Genomic DNA, 19,244 nt, shown 5'->3' with positions numbered 1-19,244 from the left:
TTACAGTAAACAGGGGTAAATAGCCTGCGGTGCCTCAGCACCTTTTCCAACTTCTTTCGTTTGTCCAGATCAGCTGATAAAAGGCTGTTTCTTGCAGAATTGTCAGTACATGTTCACTGGAAGCACAGTTTGTCTTCAGACAAGAAGAAGGGCTCTGTGAATCAGCTGTGTGCTGCACAGCAAGTGGTGCTAGAGATGTGATGTACTTTATTGGGAACTCTGGTAACATCGACTGTAGAATAAAGAAAAAAAACCCTAAATCCTGTCAAGACAACCGTCTGGCAAACCTTTAATGATAAAATTGTCTTTAGGATGAATCACTTCCTGAAACCATGCATGCATCATGTGTGTGTTGGTCCTGTGTACAAAAAGTGCGTTAACATTTGTCAGCCCTAGTATCATCACATTGAATATGAAGAGCAGCTGAATTAGTATTTTAGAAAACCATTACTGTGTATTTAAAATATGGTGCTCAACAGCCAGATAATGCACTGGTTGTTGTGTGTTTTTCACTGCTTGCCTTCACCAGAAATGCATGTATAGCTCTAAGTTGTGGGTCGGCATTTTGTCAACAAGACCTTTTGTTGTTCATGTCTCCCTCGGCTCTTACAGTTCATTAGTGGTGTGAATGCTAATTGATAATATCACTACATAGATTAACAAGAGTTTTGCTTTTTAATTTGTAGATTTTAAATGCAAAAGTCAAAAATGCACCACATTGGGCATTTTACTTTTATTGTATCCTAATAGCAGCGTAACAGTGTAATTACATGTATTTATCATTTTGACACTAAGCTCCCACATGTGGGAGACAATTCTGTAAAGTTAATCTGAGAAATATATCCTATAAAGTTTAGACTGCATTATTTATATGCATCACACTTTGTTGTTACTTGCAAACATGAAAATAATGCACAATGAGACATGACTCATTTCTCTTCTGTGTATACATTATGGAAAAGCTCAGAAACAGATGAGTTTTCAGCTAAAGAGTTTCATTCGGTTACCGTACTTTGCTCACACAGAGTGTTGTTGCATGGTTACAGGTGTATGCTGGTAGTGAGCGTGTGTTGCAGCATGGTGAAGGTCCAGAAGTCAGCTGGGAGGAAGAGCTCTCTCTGTCTCCGCAGACAGGTACTGGAAGTCCAAAATACCCAGATGTTGCTGTCCAGTTGCTCTTCCTTTGTAGATCAGTTGTGAAACTACATTTCCTGCATGTTTAGACTGAAATCAACCTAAACAGATGCCATTATGGTTGAGAAAACATCAATTTGTTACATATGGGATATAAAGTTTGAAATGATAGTACTTATACTTAAGTAAATTTATACAATTATAAAGGGAACTTTGCTAAAATTGCAGCCATTACTTCATGCATTCAACATTTTCAGGGTGTCAAGATAACTGGAATAAGAAATAAAAAATAAAAATGATCTTTAAGTTGTTTAGGAAAGTCCATTACTGTCTGTGACAGCTCCACAGTCAGAGTGGACCGACCTAAGCTGCACTCTCTTTAGGAAGTAGCGTTGTCCTGCTTAAATGGTAATGTGTCAGCCAACATGCTCCGATACATGCTCTGAGTCTGACCAAAATAATAGTTTTACAAAAAAACTGCATTAAATGATTCTGTCAGCAGTGGAAAGATAATAAAAACCAGCATGTTGACTCCATTCAGACACATTCACATCAGCCTTTTTGATTCTAATCCGAGCCTGTTTGCTCAGAAAGTTCGCTTCGTTTGGGGAGCTGTGAAAGCACCAAATGAATTCTGATTCAGACCAAAGAAGTGGACTCAGTCGGCCTACAAACGCAGGTCTCGGCCCACTTAAGGCGGGCCAAACACAAGAAGCGGACTACATTAAGACTACATCACACTGCATTTGCCGTAGTATTGCATTGTGGGTATCTCCATCTCGTTAAGGGTCCTTTGCTCTCCTGTTATTCATACTGCGGTCATTGTTGCTGTGTTTTTCTTTAGTATATTTGCATCACAAAATAAAAAACCCAAAACAGTGATAGTTTCGTGCTCCATGTTTAGCTTGTAAGTGGATGAAACAGTTTTCTTCTTGTCGCAGGTCTTGTCCTCTCTTGTTAAACACTACTGCAGCGTCACGTTTGGTGGAAATGGGGATATATTATCCTGATGGTTTGACTTGTTGGCCAAAGTGCAGCATGAACACGATCTCAGTCCGCATAGATACACTTCCGTACCCCGGCAGAATCAGCCCTATTTGCTATATGGGGTTGTTTTGGGTCATGAGCTGTTGCTGTTTTCTTTTTCTGTACCCTGTCTTCTTTTACCCATATTGACGTTGGCTGATGTCGGGTTATTCAAATCAGTGCTGTGTATGTGCTCAACATCTGGATAAACAAACAATTGTTTGTGATTTTTCTTTGTATGTAGGTTTTTTGCTCTTTTCTATCTTGTTATGATGGCTAATCATATGGACAGTCTGCTTGTCTGTTTCCATGCATTTATCATTACCTGAATCACCTGCTCTGCATGCACTGCTGCATGTGATCCAGAAAGTCCTGGCCATGCAGCCTTCCAGGCTTTCGATGGGGAACCAGTGCTGTGTATAGCAAGGGAGAGTAATAGATACCACTGGAATGCTAGATGCGACCAGTAATGCAAAGATTGATCACATCAGATGAAGTATCCTTAAGGGCAAACTATTTTTATACAGCAAAAGTGCATGTAGCGTCAAGAAGGTAGTCTCTAAAAGAGAGCTATAATCTATATTCTCCAAAACACCAGTGGGTGGATTTTTGAGGCTGATGCATCAGACACTCACTTTAAACCAGTTAGCATCATGATGTTTCTGTGGAAACAAACCTGTCAAAGTTCTTCCAGTTTGTAGAAATGTTCTTTTTTTAGCCCAGTTAGCAAAACAAACTCATTACACTCACCAAACTCATTGTTTAAAGGTACGTGATCAAATTGGACAAAACTACTGTGGTTGCAGGCATAGCCAGTTACTGTTGCACAGGTGCACGGCACACATGCTAACAACATCCTGCTATAACATTACAGGGGGACTGTAGCTAACCAGCTGATGTAAAACATGAGACTCGGGGTTTAGTTAATGACCCTCATGTGGATCATTCAAAAACCAATGTTATCAGGACTTATTATAAGAGATATAAGGATATCCCACTCATTAGATTTTCTTTACACAAATAGTCTAACCCTAACCCATCATCATATTGACTAATCCTGACACTCCGCTTCCTAATTGTCTCAGTTAATTTTGAAGTTTTTTTTAAAACAGTGTTTTTCTTAGTTAATCAGAAACTCACATAAATGTAGAAAAGTTAAATCTGAAAGTGTATTTTAAAATGGTATTTCTGTATATTTGTGATTTAATGCCCTGAAGCACAAAGACCTGAGACAATAGAAGAAGAAATTGTCCAAATACCTGAGATCTTCATTACAGCCTCTTATTTGTTGTTAAACTCAGGCTCATGATGAAAATAAGGGAGATAATTAATGTTTGATGTGCTGTATGACTAACAGTGTGACTGTGGAAAATTACTCATGTGGAAATTCACGGGTAGTCCACTTTTTCTAATCAATGTGCCTTGCTTCTGCTTTCCTCCACTGATTCCCACTGCAAAATGAGTCATGAATAGTTGACTGATTGACTGCCTGAATTTAAATCCTGGCTGAATGAATCCTGATGGTTCTTTTTCCTTTTGCACAGATATGATGTTGGTGTTGCCTGCTTTTGTATCCGCGTCACAGAAACTTAAATGTTTAATGCAATTGACTGATAATGAAAACATCTCTATCAAGACATCAGGACCTGCTCGTTTCGACAAGTGTTTGTAGCTGCAGTTGGGTATAAAAGGCTTAGCTTTTGGGCCTTTGAAAATACGATGACGTGCAGTGTGTGTGTGTGTGTGTGTGTGTGTGTGTGTGTGCGTGTGCGTGTGCATGCACCACCGGTCCAGTTGTCTTGTGGTGTGGTTCTGTAATGTGCCTAATGTGGAGTCATTTATCCATCTTCAAGGGCAGCAGGGACAGAAGGAGTTAGCGAGACACGTACAGACGGAGGGAAAATGAGGATGAATTGGTGGGTGGATAGGAGACACTGGGAGAGGAGGGGGTGTCTGGTTAGGGACACAACTGTACAGACACAAACAAGTGTATGTGTGCACTCTGAAAAGTTGGCTTGAGGTCATTCATTTGTGGTTTTACTTAATGAACTTATGCTGATTTTATTTGCAATAGACTTGTTTATGTGATGCTTTTATTGATATTTTCATAAAAAAAAATACAATTGTTTTGATTTCTGTTTCTTTTTGCTGGCTGTTGTTTCACAGACTGGTGGTCAGACAGAGATGGAGGAAGGTCAACTCCATTTGGATGCCCAGCATCCACCAGAAGGGGAGCCCAAAGGAGCAGCTCAAATCCATCTGCAGACCTCTGCTTCTACCGGGCCGCTGTCAGAGAGCTGGGACCACAAGGAGACTCAGATGGACGTCCAGGATAAAAGCGATTGCGCTGCGCAGCCCCAATCCAAGCCTCTGTGGAAGCCCATTCCCCCTCTGTTGCCTGAGCCCTGCATGGGTGAAACTGCTGAGACCAGGGACCAGAGCTGCCAGACTGAGGAGCAGTTTCATCCTGGCGCTGCCTGCAACCATAACACAGGTGTTTTTTCTTTTTTTTTTCTGCACATTTAGCCGCTTCGATTCATCCTCCTTCAGGCTAAAAATGTCTCAGCCTCCTGTGTGGCTTCGCTTTCACAGCACTGGAGTATGGCTGTTCTGCTGCTCACAAACAAAACGAAATGGTTTGTTTTTGTTGAGAAAGAAAAGAAATTCTGCTTTTGACTTTGAGCATCACAGTGAGCGCCATCAGCCAGTCCAGGTTGTTCAGTATCTATGAACGTTTAGTTTGGATTCAGCTTGTTTTCTACATAACCCCTTAATTTGTTTGGATGGACTTAGATGGTGTGGTGTGAAGGTACATACACACCTGGGCCGCTCTTTGAGGAAGTTAAGAGAAATGCACAGTGTGCCATCTTACGAGTTAAGCCTCTGGAGGTTTAATTTAGAACAATAATCCTGTTCCTGTCAGGATTTGGGATGGACTCAAAACGTCCTCGTCTTCTGCTAGAACTGTAAATGATGTAATTATTGTCCGGTGTGATTCTATGTCACAGTGTGTTCTCTCTGTTTGTCCCCTTTAAGAAACCAGAGGTGTCCTGGACGGCTATTACGGTGCGATCAAAGATCAAATTACACCGATTTTAAGCTTCGCTGTCATGTTTCGCTCCACTTTTCAGAGAAATAACAGTAGAAAACTCTGCTAGTGCAAGCTGATTTCTAATGTTCCTGCTAAAGGGGACACTTGCAGCATTCATTGTAGATTTTTTTTACCCCAATGCAAGGTGTGTGTGTGTGTGTGTGTGTGTGTGTGTGTGGGGGGGGGGGGGGGGGGGGGGGGGGTGAAGGTCAAGGGTCATAGAGGTCACTGACCCGCTCTGCTAGGATTATAGCAGCTCTCATGAAGAGGTGTGGGGGGATGGTGATGAGGGAAACACTTGCTGTCGCACATTAATACGTAATCTCTCTCTTTTTTTTTTTTTTTCCATTTAAAGCATCTGACACAGTTGTCATGAGAGATGCATCCACTCAATGCCGGTCTCGCGCGTCTCGCTCTCATGAATGAACTGAATCTAACCCTGATTGAGTTGAGAGTCGTGAGGGAGAGCTGGCTGACGTAGGCTGACACAGTTTTAACCTGCGTCATAGGTTCAGTCTGGATCAGTTATCACCTACCAACACAATCCACACTTCCCCTGTAGTATGAAACATATGAGGGTAAAATGGCAAACCGTGGTGAAATATGAATCGTGGTAAATTCTGTGGCTTTCTGTAAACTAAGTATTGGGTCTTAGTTGCAGCTGGTTGCCAGTAGTTTCTATGGAGCTGTGTTGTTGTAGTGGGAAAATGTCCTTCTGCTACTGTAGAAATGATGTTTTCCATGTTTTACATCAGCGTAAGAAGCACTTCAGGTGACTGCAACGTCTGGGATGTTTTATTGTTATTATTCTGCTCCTGTCCAGATGGTGCTGAAGTGAAAATGAAGTTGTGTGTGTGTGTGTGTGTGTGTGTGTGTGTGTGTGTGTGTGTGTGTGTGAGGGAATTGAAATATTGTCCCTCGTGTTGTTATAAGTAGACTGCACTATTGGAACCTTAAGAAATCTGTTTTCTTTCCTACGATTTCATTTTATTTTTTTTATTTCTTTTCCTCCTGTATTCCACATTTTCCATTCTTTCACTGTGATCTATTTTCTCCAGGAGAATTAGTCTGATCATGTACTGGGTTTATGGGATTTCAGCAGTAAATTAATCAGTTTTTTGTGTGTGGCATGCATCAACAGGGTATAGGCTGAGGTTTGCACCTGGGACGGCTGGAGGAGCTGTAGTTTCTGTATGAGTATTCCGCTAAATCCAATATAAACCTTCACTTTAGACATTTTCTTCATGTAATTCTTTTAGATTTTATTTTGATAAATTGCCATCTTTCGCATTTGTAGTTTACACAACTATTGTAGTTACAACAATAGATTTTTTTTTCCTCCCATGGCGTCTGATCGAGGCTGGTTTCATTTTCTCCACCTTGTTTGTCAGCCAGTATATTCTCAGACTAATGCTTCACTAAAAACAGATGCAGCTATTTTGAACAGCCGAGGTGTTTCTCCTGGCCTTTTAGCCACTGAATATTTTCTGGGAAACACTTGAGCTCCATCAGTGCAGATGACAATGGGTCAAAAACTCAGGCACTGAGAAAAAAAACAATTCAATTTGTGTGGATAGCAGCACATATGCACTTAAAAAAAAAAAATCCACAATATTCCACGATTTACAATTATTCCACTTTCTTTGTCAAATTCTGTGATTATTTTGCGTTTCCCACATTGCAGCGAGACTACAGCACATAAAACAGATGTAAAAATAATGCCATGAAGATACGTACGTATGTGCAGCCTCGGGTCAACACATCTCCCTGCAATAATTGCAGTTATAATAAATAAGATTAAACTTGTGCTAAAACAGGTCAGTAGGTCAAGGAAAACTGCTGGATTATTACTTTCATCAGGGAGGTTGTTTCCTGGTTCCATCTGACTCTTGTTGAGGTTGAACAAGAACAAAAATCTCTTTTAAAATGGATAAAAATTAATACCTTTATGTTTTAATAGATTAAGTACCATTGTGCTGCTGGCCATGACCACCACTGGACTAAACAGGAGGAAAAAACAATGTCACCCCCTCTGCTCCCCAGTGTGTGTTTTCCCTTGACCTCTCCTGAGACAAGCAGGACGAGCACCATGAGAAGTTACCTTTGTTGGGATTGTTTGAATTTTTACATGTCTGCATTTGGTCTTATCTTTCTCCTAAGATACCGATCTTAGAAGGCAAAAACCTGATGTGTGTTCTCTTTTGCACCGTGCTTGTGTGTTTGTGATGCCATGTGTGTTGTGTGTGTGTGTGAGATGGTGGATAATGAGGTCAGGATGAATCACCATCTTGTACAGACCTCTTTGTGAGTGCTTTTTTAGCACACAGCCATATACCTTGCTTTCTTAGCCTCTCCTCAGACTTCCCAGGTGATGCTGTATTTCTCTGAGACTGTAATACACTGATGTAATTATAAGCTGACTTTGATGTAATGCTGTCTCTCTCCATCTGTCTAGGCCTCTGCGTGGAGCCGGGTGATCCTCCTCTGCTCCAGCAGCCTCTACAGACGTCCAAGTCAGGCATTCAGCAGATAATTGAGTGCTTCCGATCTGGTTTGTGTCTGTGTTTTCCTTGTTATCTTTCTCCTTTTATATATTTATCCATCTTTTATATGTTGTGCTGTCATAAAATTGCAACTTGAATACCTGCCGAGTGGATTTACATATCAGAAGGAAGTTAATCGGTTTTTAAGAAATTAGTATGTTTTTTTTTGTTCATACATCAATCGATGCATCTGTTGAGAATGAGAGGTTGAGAAGCAGCAGTGTAAAGACCCCCCCCCCCCTTCCACTTCTGCCTCCTCACCAGGAAAACTGACTGTCATTCATATGCAGAACACTTTTCCATGTCTGTAAAAAGGTTTGAAGGAGCAATAGCATGAGAGGAGTGTTTATAAAGTCAGACTTTTCTCCACAGCAGCTTGACTTGATGTCAGTTATTAGTTAGAGAAAAGTGTGACGGTCTGTATGATAGGTTACCGATAGCGGTGTGTCTAGTCGCCGATACGATGTACATTTGTCCAAAACAGGACGCAAATGACCGCTTGAAAGTTTATGTTTGGGCAGATTTTTCCCCAATTTTTTCCCAATAAAACTTCATCCATCCATTTTCTGCCGCTTATCCGCCGTCGGGTCGCGGGGGCAGCAGCCTAAACAGGGAAGCCCAGACTTCCCTCTCCCCAGCCACATTTGCCAACTCTGCGGGGGGGATCCTGAGGCGTTCCCGGGCCAGCCAAGAGATATAATCCCTCCAGCGTGTCCTGGGTCTTCCCTGGGGTCTCCTCCCAGAGGGACGTGCCTGGAACACCTCACCAGGGAGGCGTCCAGGAGTCAACAAAACCAGATGCCCGAGCCACCTCAACTGGTTCCTCTCGATGCGGAGGAGCAGCGGCTCTACTCTGAGCCCCTCCTGGATGACTGAGCTCCTCACCCTATCTCTAAGGGAGAGCCCGGCCACCCTGCGGAGGAAACTCATTTCAGCTTCCTGAAATCTTGTTCTTTCAGTCATGACCCACAGCTCATGAACATAGGTGAGGGTAGGAACGTAGATCGACTGATAAATCAAGAGCTTCGCCTTCAGGCTTAGCTCCTTCTTCACCACAACAGACCGGCGCAGAGTCCGCATTACTGCAGACGCCGCACCGATCCGTCTGTTGATCTCACGCTCCATCCTTCCCTGAACAAGACCCCGAGATATTTAAACTCCTCCACTTGAGGCAGGACCTGACTCCCGACCTGGAGAGGACAATCCACCCTATTCCGGCTGAGGACCATGGTCTCAGGCCAATAAAACTTCTTAACCCTGTTTATTCAGGGCTTAAGTCAGGGGTGTCAAACACAGAAATTGTGCTCATTGTTCTCAAAGAATTTTCTGTAATTCCTAATGGTTTTTATAAAAGGATAAAAGACACTAGTTTACTTGCATTTCTTTAAAACTATTATATATTTTGAGTTTTGTCTGTTTCTAAGTTATTATGCCATTAATTTACTGGTCCATTAGAGGTCAAATGGGCCTGTATGTGACCCCTGGACTATAAAAAGCTTCACATACCTGGCTTAAGATAATTCAGTTCAGAATCATAATCTCTCCAGCTTCCCTTAAGTATTAATGGGGCTTATAAAAGTACATCATAAGTTTCTAAAAAAAAAAAAAAAAAGCAACAGATATATTAGTAAGACAGAATCAGTAAGACAAGGACGTCCAGCAAATCACAACCAAGCTGAAGGAAGAGGCCTATTTGAGCTAACTATGGTCATATACAAAGCTATTCTGTGCTTTTTAAAAACAAAATCAGTTTCAAACATGGTGGATAAAGTTAAGAGAAACATTATTTTTTATTACCTGAAATTTGACTTGGATAAGATGGCGGTGCAGTGGCTCCTCTCTGAATTTGACCTGTCCTCTTCCTGTGATGTCATCTTGTGATGTTGCTCCCTCACCTGACTGGAGAAGGCGTTCCACCTCTCCATTTACATGAAAGTAAATTGAAATTTCACGACTTTGGGCACAGTTTTGGGTTTAATCCAACTGCAAAAATGATAATAACTTGGAGAAGGCAGTTTGCCTATTTCTTTTGTATCTGTCAGTTATTTAAGGCTTTTTTTTCTGTTGAAAATGGACACAGTAATGAAAACATTAGTCCGATGACCAGCTTGCCTTTTAAACTGGTGCTCTAATGCAGGGCCACGGCTTTTATCCTGCTGCTCCTCACCAACACACATCCCTGCTGATGCAGCAGCAAAAGCAAAACAAGGAATGGAGTAATTCACATTAACAGTGTTTATTCAGTTCTGCATAAAATACCTGCAACTGAGCGAGTACTGAGTACTGAGCACGTTTATATTAGATATCCAACAGAGGATACAGCATATTCTACTGTATGCTCAGAACAAATAAGGTGCCATTTATCTCACAACACCCTGAACAGCTCAGTATACACAAACATGATTAGAATTGAATGCTTGAGTCAGCGTGCTGATGGTAGTGATGGAGACGGCGACAGGTGGTGACAGCAGTGATGCAAATGCAGCATTTAAAGCGAAGCCAAACATCAGAAATCGTTTAAAAGGCCGACGATATTATAGTTGGGAAATGATAGAACTCTAATATTAAATCCACACAACAAGCTTGATTTGCAGTCTGGTACTTGTGAGTGCTGCCTCTCTCTAACTTTTGATGACTTTATCAATTATAATAAAGCCAAACACGTATCGTTTTCTCTTGGATTGCTAGATGGAGCAACACAACTGTGTGAAGGCTTTTTGCAAAGCTTAACATTTGTGGCCAAAAAGCCGGAAACGCTGAGAGCGTAACGCTTTTCTTTGTCTTTCCAGGCACCAGCCAGCTCAGACACATGCTGCTGAGGGAGGTGGACACCATCTTCGAGTGTAAACTGTGTCGCAGTCTGTTCAGAGGCCTTCCCAACCTCATCACACATAAGGAATACTACTGCCTTTCACGGCTGCCAGACTCTGATGGTTCGTGACGCGACACACAAGCACGCAGACATGTGTTTAAACAGAATGTTCATGCATGCATATTTGTTATGCTAGCTCTCACGTCAAAGCCCTAAAATCAAAGGACAGAAAGAGATAAAGATCAAAAAGCACGAACGCCTTGACCTCACAATGAAAATCAAGCCGGCGAACAAGTAAAATAGTTGTTTAATCTGGGTCCAGTGCTTTTGTGAAAGCTGAAGGCGCTCCTGAAGGGATCACCCAGGCCATCGGCGATTCCCTGAACACAGCGGGGATCAAACTTGACTTCCACATGAGCTCCATGAACATTGCACAAACTCACGCAAGCAGTCTCTGTTTTCATCATCTCCTTGGGCTTGTTTGCATTTTGCTTTTGCATTTTGTCACTCCAAGGGTCCCTCGCTTGCTTTCACGCCATCTGTCTCCTACTTATTATTCTCCTAACATCTCCTCTGCATGTGCACACTTCATACACACACACACACTCGGATGCTCACAATAACGCGTCTTATCCATCAGTCATTTCTCCTCTCACATCACCAAGAAGAGAGACTTTGATCTTTCAGTGTTTGTGTGTTTTTTTTCTTTCCTCCACTTCTCATTAGCCGCTGTGCACGTCCACATCTCTATTCTTTTCTGCTTAGAAGTGCGAGGAAACTCCAGGAGAGGATGAAGGCCGACACTCCTCAAGACATTCCTGTGTTGCCTGGCTCTCCTCTCATCACAAAGGAGAAGTCAATCTCAACACAAACGATCAGTTATATCTTCTTTTGTCGCTACGCTAATGACTGCTGTCAGAGGAGCTTTTTCCCATCTGATCTTCATCTTCATTGATGAAGTTATCTTCAGCACTTCTAACTTGGTTCTCTTCAATCAAGCGCTCATGACTGGAGGTTTAGTTGGTTTTGTATTGATAAATGACTTAATTGTTGCGTTTTTCTTCCTCCATTGAGCATCGCCATGGCTTGATTTTGTGTGGTTTCCTCAGAGATTTGTCTTTGAAACGATTGACTGCTTTAAGCTTTCCAGTGGCTGAACTTCCTCTTTTTTCTAATGCTATAATTCATTTTTACAACCAGAGGAATATAATAACAGTGATGATTTTCAGTGGCAAGATTAGTTGGTTTGTTTAGAAACGAAAGCTCTTTGTGGCTAAAAATAAGCAGCGAGCCAAATTTCCACACCTGGAAATGTTTTCTGGCCTTTTGACAGAGTCCCACAAATTCTAACTGCATTAAATTTCCTTTTTTCCATTTCACCTACTTGTTCAGTAATGCATCAGAAAATTGAAGGAAAGGGGTGACTGACCCCTACAAGATTATGTTGTCTGTTTAGATTTGAATGCTTTTATTTGATGTGTGCGTGCAGTTTACAACTACAGGCAGGCTGTTTTGGGTTCAGTGTCTCGGTCAAACACTTTCAGCTGAGTGCATTTGTTGTTTCTGCTCGGGGTTTGGCTGGGAAGGGTTCAGGTTTTGTCTTTAACAGCCAAACTGTAATGTCATGATGTCAAGATAATTTCCTTTAAGTGAATGTCTCTGCTTTGGATTTGCTCGTGTTCATTTATTACAATGTAATAGCAAATTTATTGTGTTGTTGTGTATCTGATCTAGTCAGCCAGACCTGAGTTCATACAGCATAACAAAGTCAGCTAAGTTTCTTTGTATTTACGCTGCAACCGACACTGAAGGGGTGGGTTTTTTTTTGGTTTTTTTTTTAGTTTAGACAGATATCGTGTGAAATGCGGCGGCATTTGCTGGATGTTTGGGAAGCAAGTCATGTTCAGAGTGATGGAGAAATGCCTTCTTATGCTGCCTGACATGCGTTGGGAAAAGAAGCTGCTGCACAGGAGTTTGATAATCTGCCTGTGTGTGGTTCTGGGAGATTAGAGCGTTTTCAAGGAAGTGAACGTGATCTGGTTCCGCGTTAAAAAAGGCCGTAATTATAACGTGCATCACCCGCACTGATCAGAGATTAACATCTGTGTGGTTTATGGAAAATGTGTGGTTTTGCAGGTTCAGCAGGGGATGACAGACAGAGTGTAGCCATGAAGGATTTACTGGACGCCATTTATCCCAAAGCCGACCGTCCAGACTATGTGGTCCGACTTGAGCCTATTCAAACCACCACCAAGGCGGTGTTCCAGTACCTCACCACTGAGGAGGAGCTGGCGAGATATCCATCACACACAACAAGGTTTTTTTTTGTGTTTTTTTTTTTTTTTTTTTTTTTAAACATTAGTCATATAAACTTAGAACATAAAATTAACTTTATTTCATTGTAGTCATGGTGATACCACCATGACATGGTGACATGACATGTGATATGTCTGATTGTCCCTCTCAGTGCAAGAGAGAGTCCTGTACCTTGGGAAGGAGAAGCAGCGGAGAGTGTAGAAAACAACCAGCCCAACCAGCAAGGCGGACCAGAAAGCCAGGGTAGCCCAGGACACAATCAGGGACCAAGGAGGTGGGAGGCTGAGGAAGAGGCGAAGGAGGAGCAGCCACCGCCTGAAGACGAGGGGTCAAACAGTGGGGTAGGTGGGAGAACTCACGCTGGGAGACATGATGCCTGACTTACGCCTACAGCAGGTTGCAGTAAGTTTTTCTGCTTCACATCCAGGTTGAGGACGTGACTATTTCCTGCTGCCTCTGTGGTCAAGACTTCAACTCTCGCCGCAGCATCCGACGTCACTGCCGCAAAATGCACCAGACGAAACTGGAGGAGCTCAGAAAGTTCACAGAGACGCGCACAGTTCCCACGAGCCTGCTCTCTATGGTGAAAGGTAAAGGTTTCTAATAGCAACTGAATGTGTTACTCAGGACCTGGTCAGGATGAGATGTTCATCAAACCGGTTTGATGTGAAATCCCCCCCCCCCCCCCCCCCCCCCCCCCCGCCTTACAGGCTTATGTACAGTTGTACTCTCATTTATTCATTAAAGAAGGAAAAAAAAAACAGCTGCGTGTAAAATAAGCCGAAATTGACTGAAGTTTCCGCTCCAGTCAGGTGTTTTCTGTTCCTCTCAGTCAGACTTCTGCACCTCTTGACAGGTATTTTGTCCCACTGTTCAACAGAAAAATGCTCTGATTTGTCCAGGACCAATTTCTTTGTTTGTTTTTTATTCTTTCTTTAACTCAATGAAATGAAAAAACAGTGTCTTATATTACAAAATTATATTTTTGCAAATTTTTACCTATTGTTCTTTTTTTTAAGTCTCCAGTTATTTGAGTGACTTTTGTAAATTCAGCCTTTTCTTTAATAAAAGGGGACAAATACATATGAGCACACCTGTACATACATTTAAACTTATTTATTCTGTGAGAATCATAATACTTTTCTCCATGTCCCTGTCTTTTTAACCCATTTTTTTGTCTTTAACTTGTCTTTCAAATAGCTAATAGCTGTTTAAGCAGCACTGCTGATTTTGTTGTGGCTTGTTACGCAGTGATAATGATGCTTTTCTGTTTTAATCTACACTTTTTTTTTTTTTTAAATAATGTTTTTTTAAATATTTTTGAAGGTCGTCCGAGGACTCTCAGCACACCGACCGGAAAGTCCTGCCCAGTGTGCCTCAAAACCTTCGCCACCAAAGCCAACGTACGGCGCCACTTCGACGAGGTGCACCGCGGCCTGCGGAGAGACACCATCACACCGAGCATCGCCTCGCGGCCTGGCCAGCCCTTCTCGCTGGAAGTCACACCACCCAAGAAGAGCAACAACTCCTCGCCGACACGCTGTAACAGCTCCAAGTCCACCCCTGTCAACTCTAAAACTCCAACCTCCAACCAGAGCAAACCTCAGAGTCCGCTCCCAGCGTCCTCACCGACCAGCTCCGCCTCGTGTCGCTGCACGCTCTGCAAGAGAAACTACAGCTCTCAGGTTGGTTTGAGCCTTTTTGTCGCTGTAAAGCTCTCAGCTGGGATGAAGTCAGATGGGTGCACTTATGAAATGCGATGTTGTCACTTTGTTTTCATCTGGTTTCAGCTCATGTTGAAGAGACACATGCGTATCGTGCACAAGATCTACAGCATCAAAAGCAACCGGTCTGCTGCCACACCGGCCTCTGCTGCCACGGCAACCACGCCGAACAACACTAGCTCGAACTTAGGCCCCAGTAACAATATTAGAGTGAAGGAGGAAGCAGTGGAGGCTTCAGATGAAGACGAGGATGAGGACGTGGACAGCAATCCCACCCCGTCTCCCATTGACAGCACTGGGTCAGCGAAAGGAGCTTCACAGAATGCCATGAAGGTAAAGGAGGAGGAGGCCCCAGCGAGCCCCAAAACCACCTCATCTGCGTCCTCCACATCCTCCCGCGGGGGGAACGTGTGCAGCACTAACACGGCTGCCAAGATGACCAAACTGTCGGTGGGCTTCGACTTCAAGCAGCTCTTCTGCAAACTCTGCAAACGGCAGTTCAGCTCGCGCCAGAACTTAACAAAGCACATCGAGCTGCACACCGACGGCAACGACATCTTCATAAAGTTCTACCGCTGCCCCCTCTGTCGCTACGAGTCGCGCCGCAAGCGCGACGTCCTGCGTCACGTCACCGTCGTCCACAAGAAGTCCTCGGCATACCTTGCAAAGATCATGCCGAAGCTGGAGAGCAGGGCGGTGAAGAGGCTGGCGGAGGTGGTTCTCAACAGCACCAACAAGAGGGCGAGCGGGGGCAAAGAGGAGGTGAACGGGCGCCATACTTCTTCCTCGTCCTCCTCTTTCCCTTCACCTCCTGTCACTCGCAAGCAAGAGAGCTCCACGACTGCTCAAACGGGCTCTTCAGCGTCCTCCTCCGCCCCGCCTCCGGCTCCCGTCACTCGGAAGCAGCTGGAGCTCTCGTCCCCGGCCTTCACCCCGTCCCCTCCCATCACCCGTAAGCAGGAGAGGCTGCAGAGTCGCCCCGTCAGCCCCCCGCTGACCCGCCGCAGCGAGAAGCACTCCCACCACCGTAACGCCGCCAACAGCCAGTCCAGCAACCAAACCCCACACACCCGACGCCACGACGCCCAATCAGAGAGCAGCACAGGGACATCCTCCACCGAAGTGCGCGTGACTAAAAATTTCTCCCTCCACGCTTGTGACCAGTGTGGCCGGGCCTTTGCTAAGAAGGTGATGGATTTTAATGCAACGTCTTCTACATTTTTTTTTTCCTTTGAAAGGAGAATCTCATGCTGTTTTCTTTAAATTCAGCTGTACCTGGAGTCTCACAAGCGAAGCCATCGAAACGCCGCGGCCACAGCAGCCAACAGGAGGAAAGGAGTCAGCACTCGCTCCAAATCACTGGTCTGGTGAAACATCCCGTGTAAGAAAACAGAAGGTTTCATTTCCTCCAGCAAATGTGTAAATATCTGCGTGTCTTCAGAGTTGTTTATCACTCCTCTTTTCTCGCCTCTGAACATCTGTTTGACTTATTCTTCTCCTTCGTTTGCCCTCCTCACTTCTCTCTCTCTCTCCTCACAGACCGACGGCAATGAAGGACAGCGAGCCGCCAACAACGACCAATCAAAACACCCGACCTGAAAACAAATCGACAAATAAGATGAATCACAACGAAGAGTTGGGAATATGAAGGAAGTGTAGCGCAACGTTTTTTTTTTCCCACACTCCACAGTTTCCTAAAGAACCAACAATGCAGTTGAAAGCTGACATTCTTGATGTAGTTTCACGACGAAACTCGCCAGCCTGCTGGACGACGGCGCTGCTACCCACCCACGGACCGCAGTGACAGGAAGTCTCGCTTACTGCTGTACATACATCTGTATTTACTTCTGTGAATATAGATCCATATGTAGACAGCTGATATGTACTGCTTTGCTCCTGACACCCTGCCTTTAGCAAGAGGATGATGATAGTCTGTGAATGTGTGTGTGTGTGTGTGCGTGTGTGTGAGAATTTCTAAGACCAATGGACACATCCTCACCATACTCCGTCCTTAGTTTTTACAGTGGCACCTCAGAGCAGCTACTTCTTCTATATATTCACACATGAAACTGTGTGTTGAGCAGTGTTTGATGATGATATGTTTCCATCCTGTACTCCTTTCTCACCTTCCTCTCTGCTGATTGGACCATCGCTCCGCTCTGCTGCCTCTCTGGAGAGAAACTAGCCAAAGCGTTTCAAATGAAACCCTTTATTTTCCCTCACATAAATGTTTCTGGTTGATATAAAGGAAAAAAAAAAAACAGGTTTAATTTCTTTCCTCGCTGCTCTTCCCTTCAGCCAAGCTTACGGTGAGCGTCCGAGCAGACCGCGCTGTCAGAGGGAGACGGGGGAAGTGTGTTTTTCAGTTTCCCCTGAAAAATGCATGTCCTGTTTTCTCACGTCTTATTGATGCTCAGGCCGGTCGCATACTTGAGAAAGGTGATTTCTTTACCTTGCCCGCTCCGTCTCTATTTATAGCCGACTTTTCACCCCTAATAAAAGCGTGGCTGCTGGAGAAGCTTCACGTTGTGCTTCTCGAAGGCAGCTGTGCTGCTTTATTTAACCGAGGGGACATTTTGGCTCAAACTGAAAAAGTAAAATCTAAATTATGACGATTTATTACTTTTTAATAAATCCTTTGTGCTAGTTTGATTCCATCTCAACTCTATCATTATACCTACTTGCTTACACACTTGAGAAAAACATGGAGTAATGTGTCAGAACGCACGATATAGCAAGCTACAACAGGTCACAGCCATACTGCCTTAGCTCTTAGAAACCAATAACTGGAAAAAATTTTCGTTCTCACGTCATTAAACTCTGCAGTGTATCTGTTTAGAGCCCAGTCATACCAGCAGGTCTAACTGGTTTGGGAATTGGCTGATTTGAACAGTTCAGTACAAAGAAAGTGTACATATGAATTAAAAAAAAAAGAGCTGTATGTCTGAGAGGCAAAACTATTCCTAAATGTTTACATGAACCTTTCTGCTCTGTTAATACAATATTACACTGAAGCTTATTTAAATAAACTCTTTGAACTTTTCAATCCTATTTTTTTAAGTTTAGAATCAGTTTAAAATATGCTTTCGCACTCGGATATAAGGAGGTGTGTTTGATAACAGCTACCAAAGGTAGTCTTTGAAACACTGGTTAAGAGCCGGGAGGGCATGATGGAGGACAACCAAATGTACAGTAGATGTGTCTTATTATTCAAAGAGAAAGCCATGAAATGGGACAAAAACAGAGATAAAGGAAAGACCAAACTTTATTTTTCTAGTGGAAAATGCTTGTGCAACAAGGTCTTGAGCACATGTACTGTACATACTGATTCATCCTGCACGGATGGTCTGAATAATAGTTATTCTAGTCACATAATTATTAACTTCTGTTGGTAGATCATATGTTTCTGACATTTCTGACTAGTTAAAACACTGTCACTGTTAATCTGGAGGCAGGTTTGCGTTCCACTGTTTTTTTTTTTTTTTGGTTAATCTTCCTCTTTTGAAAGGAAATGTTTTTGTTTAAATGTTTCAAAGAGCAGGAAACCTCAAGCTTTTTTCTTTCTTTTTTTTTTTTTTTTAAATCTTGACATTTCCTTCTTGAGTTGTAATATGTTAAACTCAATCTCTAGGGAACAGATGAGTTAGAGAAGCCTTTCAAATGTGACAAGAATGTTCCAACCAACCACTTAATAAATAAAAATGTACTGCTTCAAACCTCTGAGCAGATTTATGTTTGACTTTGTTTTTATTTGTTCCAAGATGTGAGTCATGTGCGCCCATCAGTCATGTTTGTTTACCACATTTGCACTCAGAAACGGCTTCATCAGACATTTGAATTTTCACTTTCATTTCCTTTGCTTAAAGGAGCCATGGATTTGTCACGAGTCCTCTAAGCTATAAAGCTTGAGTTGGTTTTTGATCATACACCGAAGAGTCAGTATTGCACCAGTTTTCGAGCTGAAACTGACTAGTATTACTCGCGTGACATAGAAATTACAGCTCCCAGCTGCTTTGAGAAAATTAGCTTGCCATCCATGAAAAAAAAAAAAAAAAACCTTCTCAAGGGCATTATTCATACTCTTAAAACTGACATGTACTACAGCAGGAGGTGTAATGGAGACCCCTAAGGATCCCTGACGTTTACTGATAAACAGGTTAGAATTAGAGCAGAAGTCCTTGATTTTTTATAGAATATTTACATAAATATAAAAGTCATTCAAATGTGCTGAAGTCATTTAAAGGTACTAAAGGTAATAATGACCACTTTCATTGCTGCTCTATTAACATGTCTTTGTAAATGGAGTATTAGCATAACTCTTTTTATTGCATTTAATCCATATGTTTCATTTTGCAAACACGCAGCCCAAAATTGCAACTCCTGCTCTGAGTTCTTTTTTTTCTTCCTTGCAGCTGACCGCAAGAAGATCTCCACCTGCTCCTTTCTTTAAATATTGCAATTGCACCATTTCCCCCACTAGATGGCGCCATTGCTCCGCGCCTGCCCACCATTCAGCTCCAGCAGCGACACTCCGAACTGGATGTGTTGCTCACATCTTCCAGCAGTCAAAACACCGGGGTCTGTTCCGATTGCCTGCT

The 19,244-nt window shown here is 43.0% G+C and overlaps 1 protein-coding gene across 1 annotated transcript in view; it reads left to right on the top strand.

The window, feature by feature from the left end:
• znf800b (zinc finger protein 800b) overlaps positions 1–18,325 on the top strand; it is a 30,317-nt gene extending 11,992 nt beyond the window's left edge. Inside the window, exons 2-11 of the mRNA XM_079263354.1 lie at positions 4,327–4,654; positions 7,707–7,802; positions 10,584–10,727; positions 12,743–12,923; positions 13,074–13,263; positions 13,350–13,512; positions 14,249–14,607; positions 14,713–15,834; positions 15,916–16,027; positions 16,186–18,325. Coding sequence (XP_079119480.1) covers positions 4,345–4,654; positions 7,707–7,802; positions 10,584–10,727; positions 12,743–12,923; positions 13,074–13,263; positions 13,350–13,512; positions 14,249–14,607; positions 14,713–15,834; positions 15,916–16,017 — 2,667 coding nt within the window. The 5' untranslated portion in view covers positions 4,327–4,344 and the 3' untranslated portion in view covers positions 16,018–16,027; positions 16,186–18,325. The remainder of the gene's footprint in view (positions 1–4,326; positions 4,655–7,706; positions 7,803–10,583; positions 10,728–12,742; positions 12,924–13,073; positions 13,264–13,349; positions 13,513–14,248; positions 14,608–14,712; positions 15,835–15,915; positions 16,028–16,185) is intronic.
• Positions 18,326–19,244: the final 919 nt, after the last annotated feature.

Source organism: Telmatherina bonti (assembly GCF_933228915.1).
Source record: "Telmatherina bonti genome assembly, chromosome: 23".
In the NCBI taxonomy this organism is placed as follows: domain Eukaryota; kingdom Metazoa; phylum Chordata; class Actinopteri; order Atheriniformes; family Telmatherinidae; genus Telmatherina; species Telmatherina bonti.
Note: the sequence above shows the minus strand (reverse complement) of the source record. Positions and strands in the feature narration are given on the sequence as shown.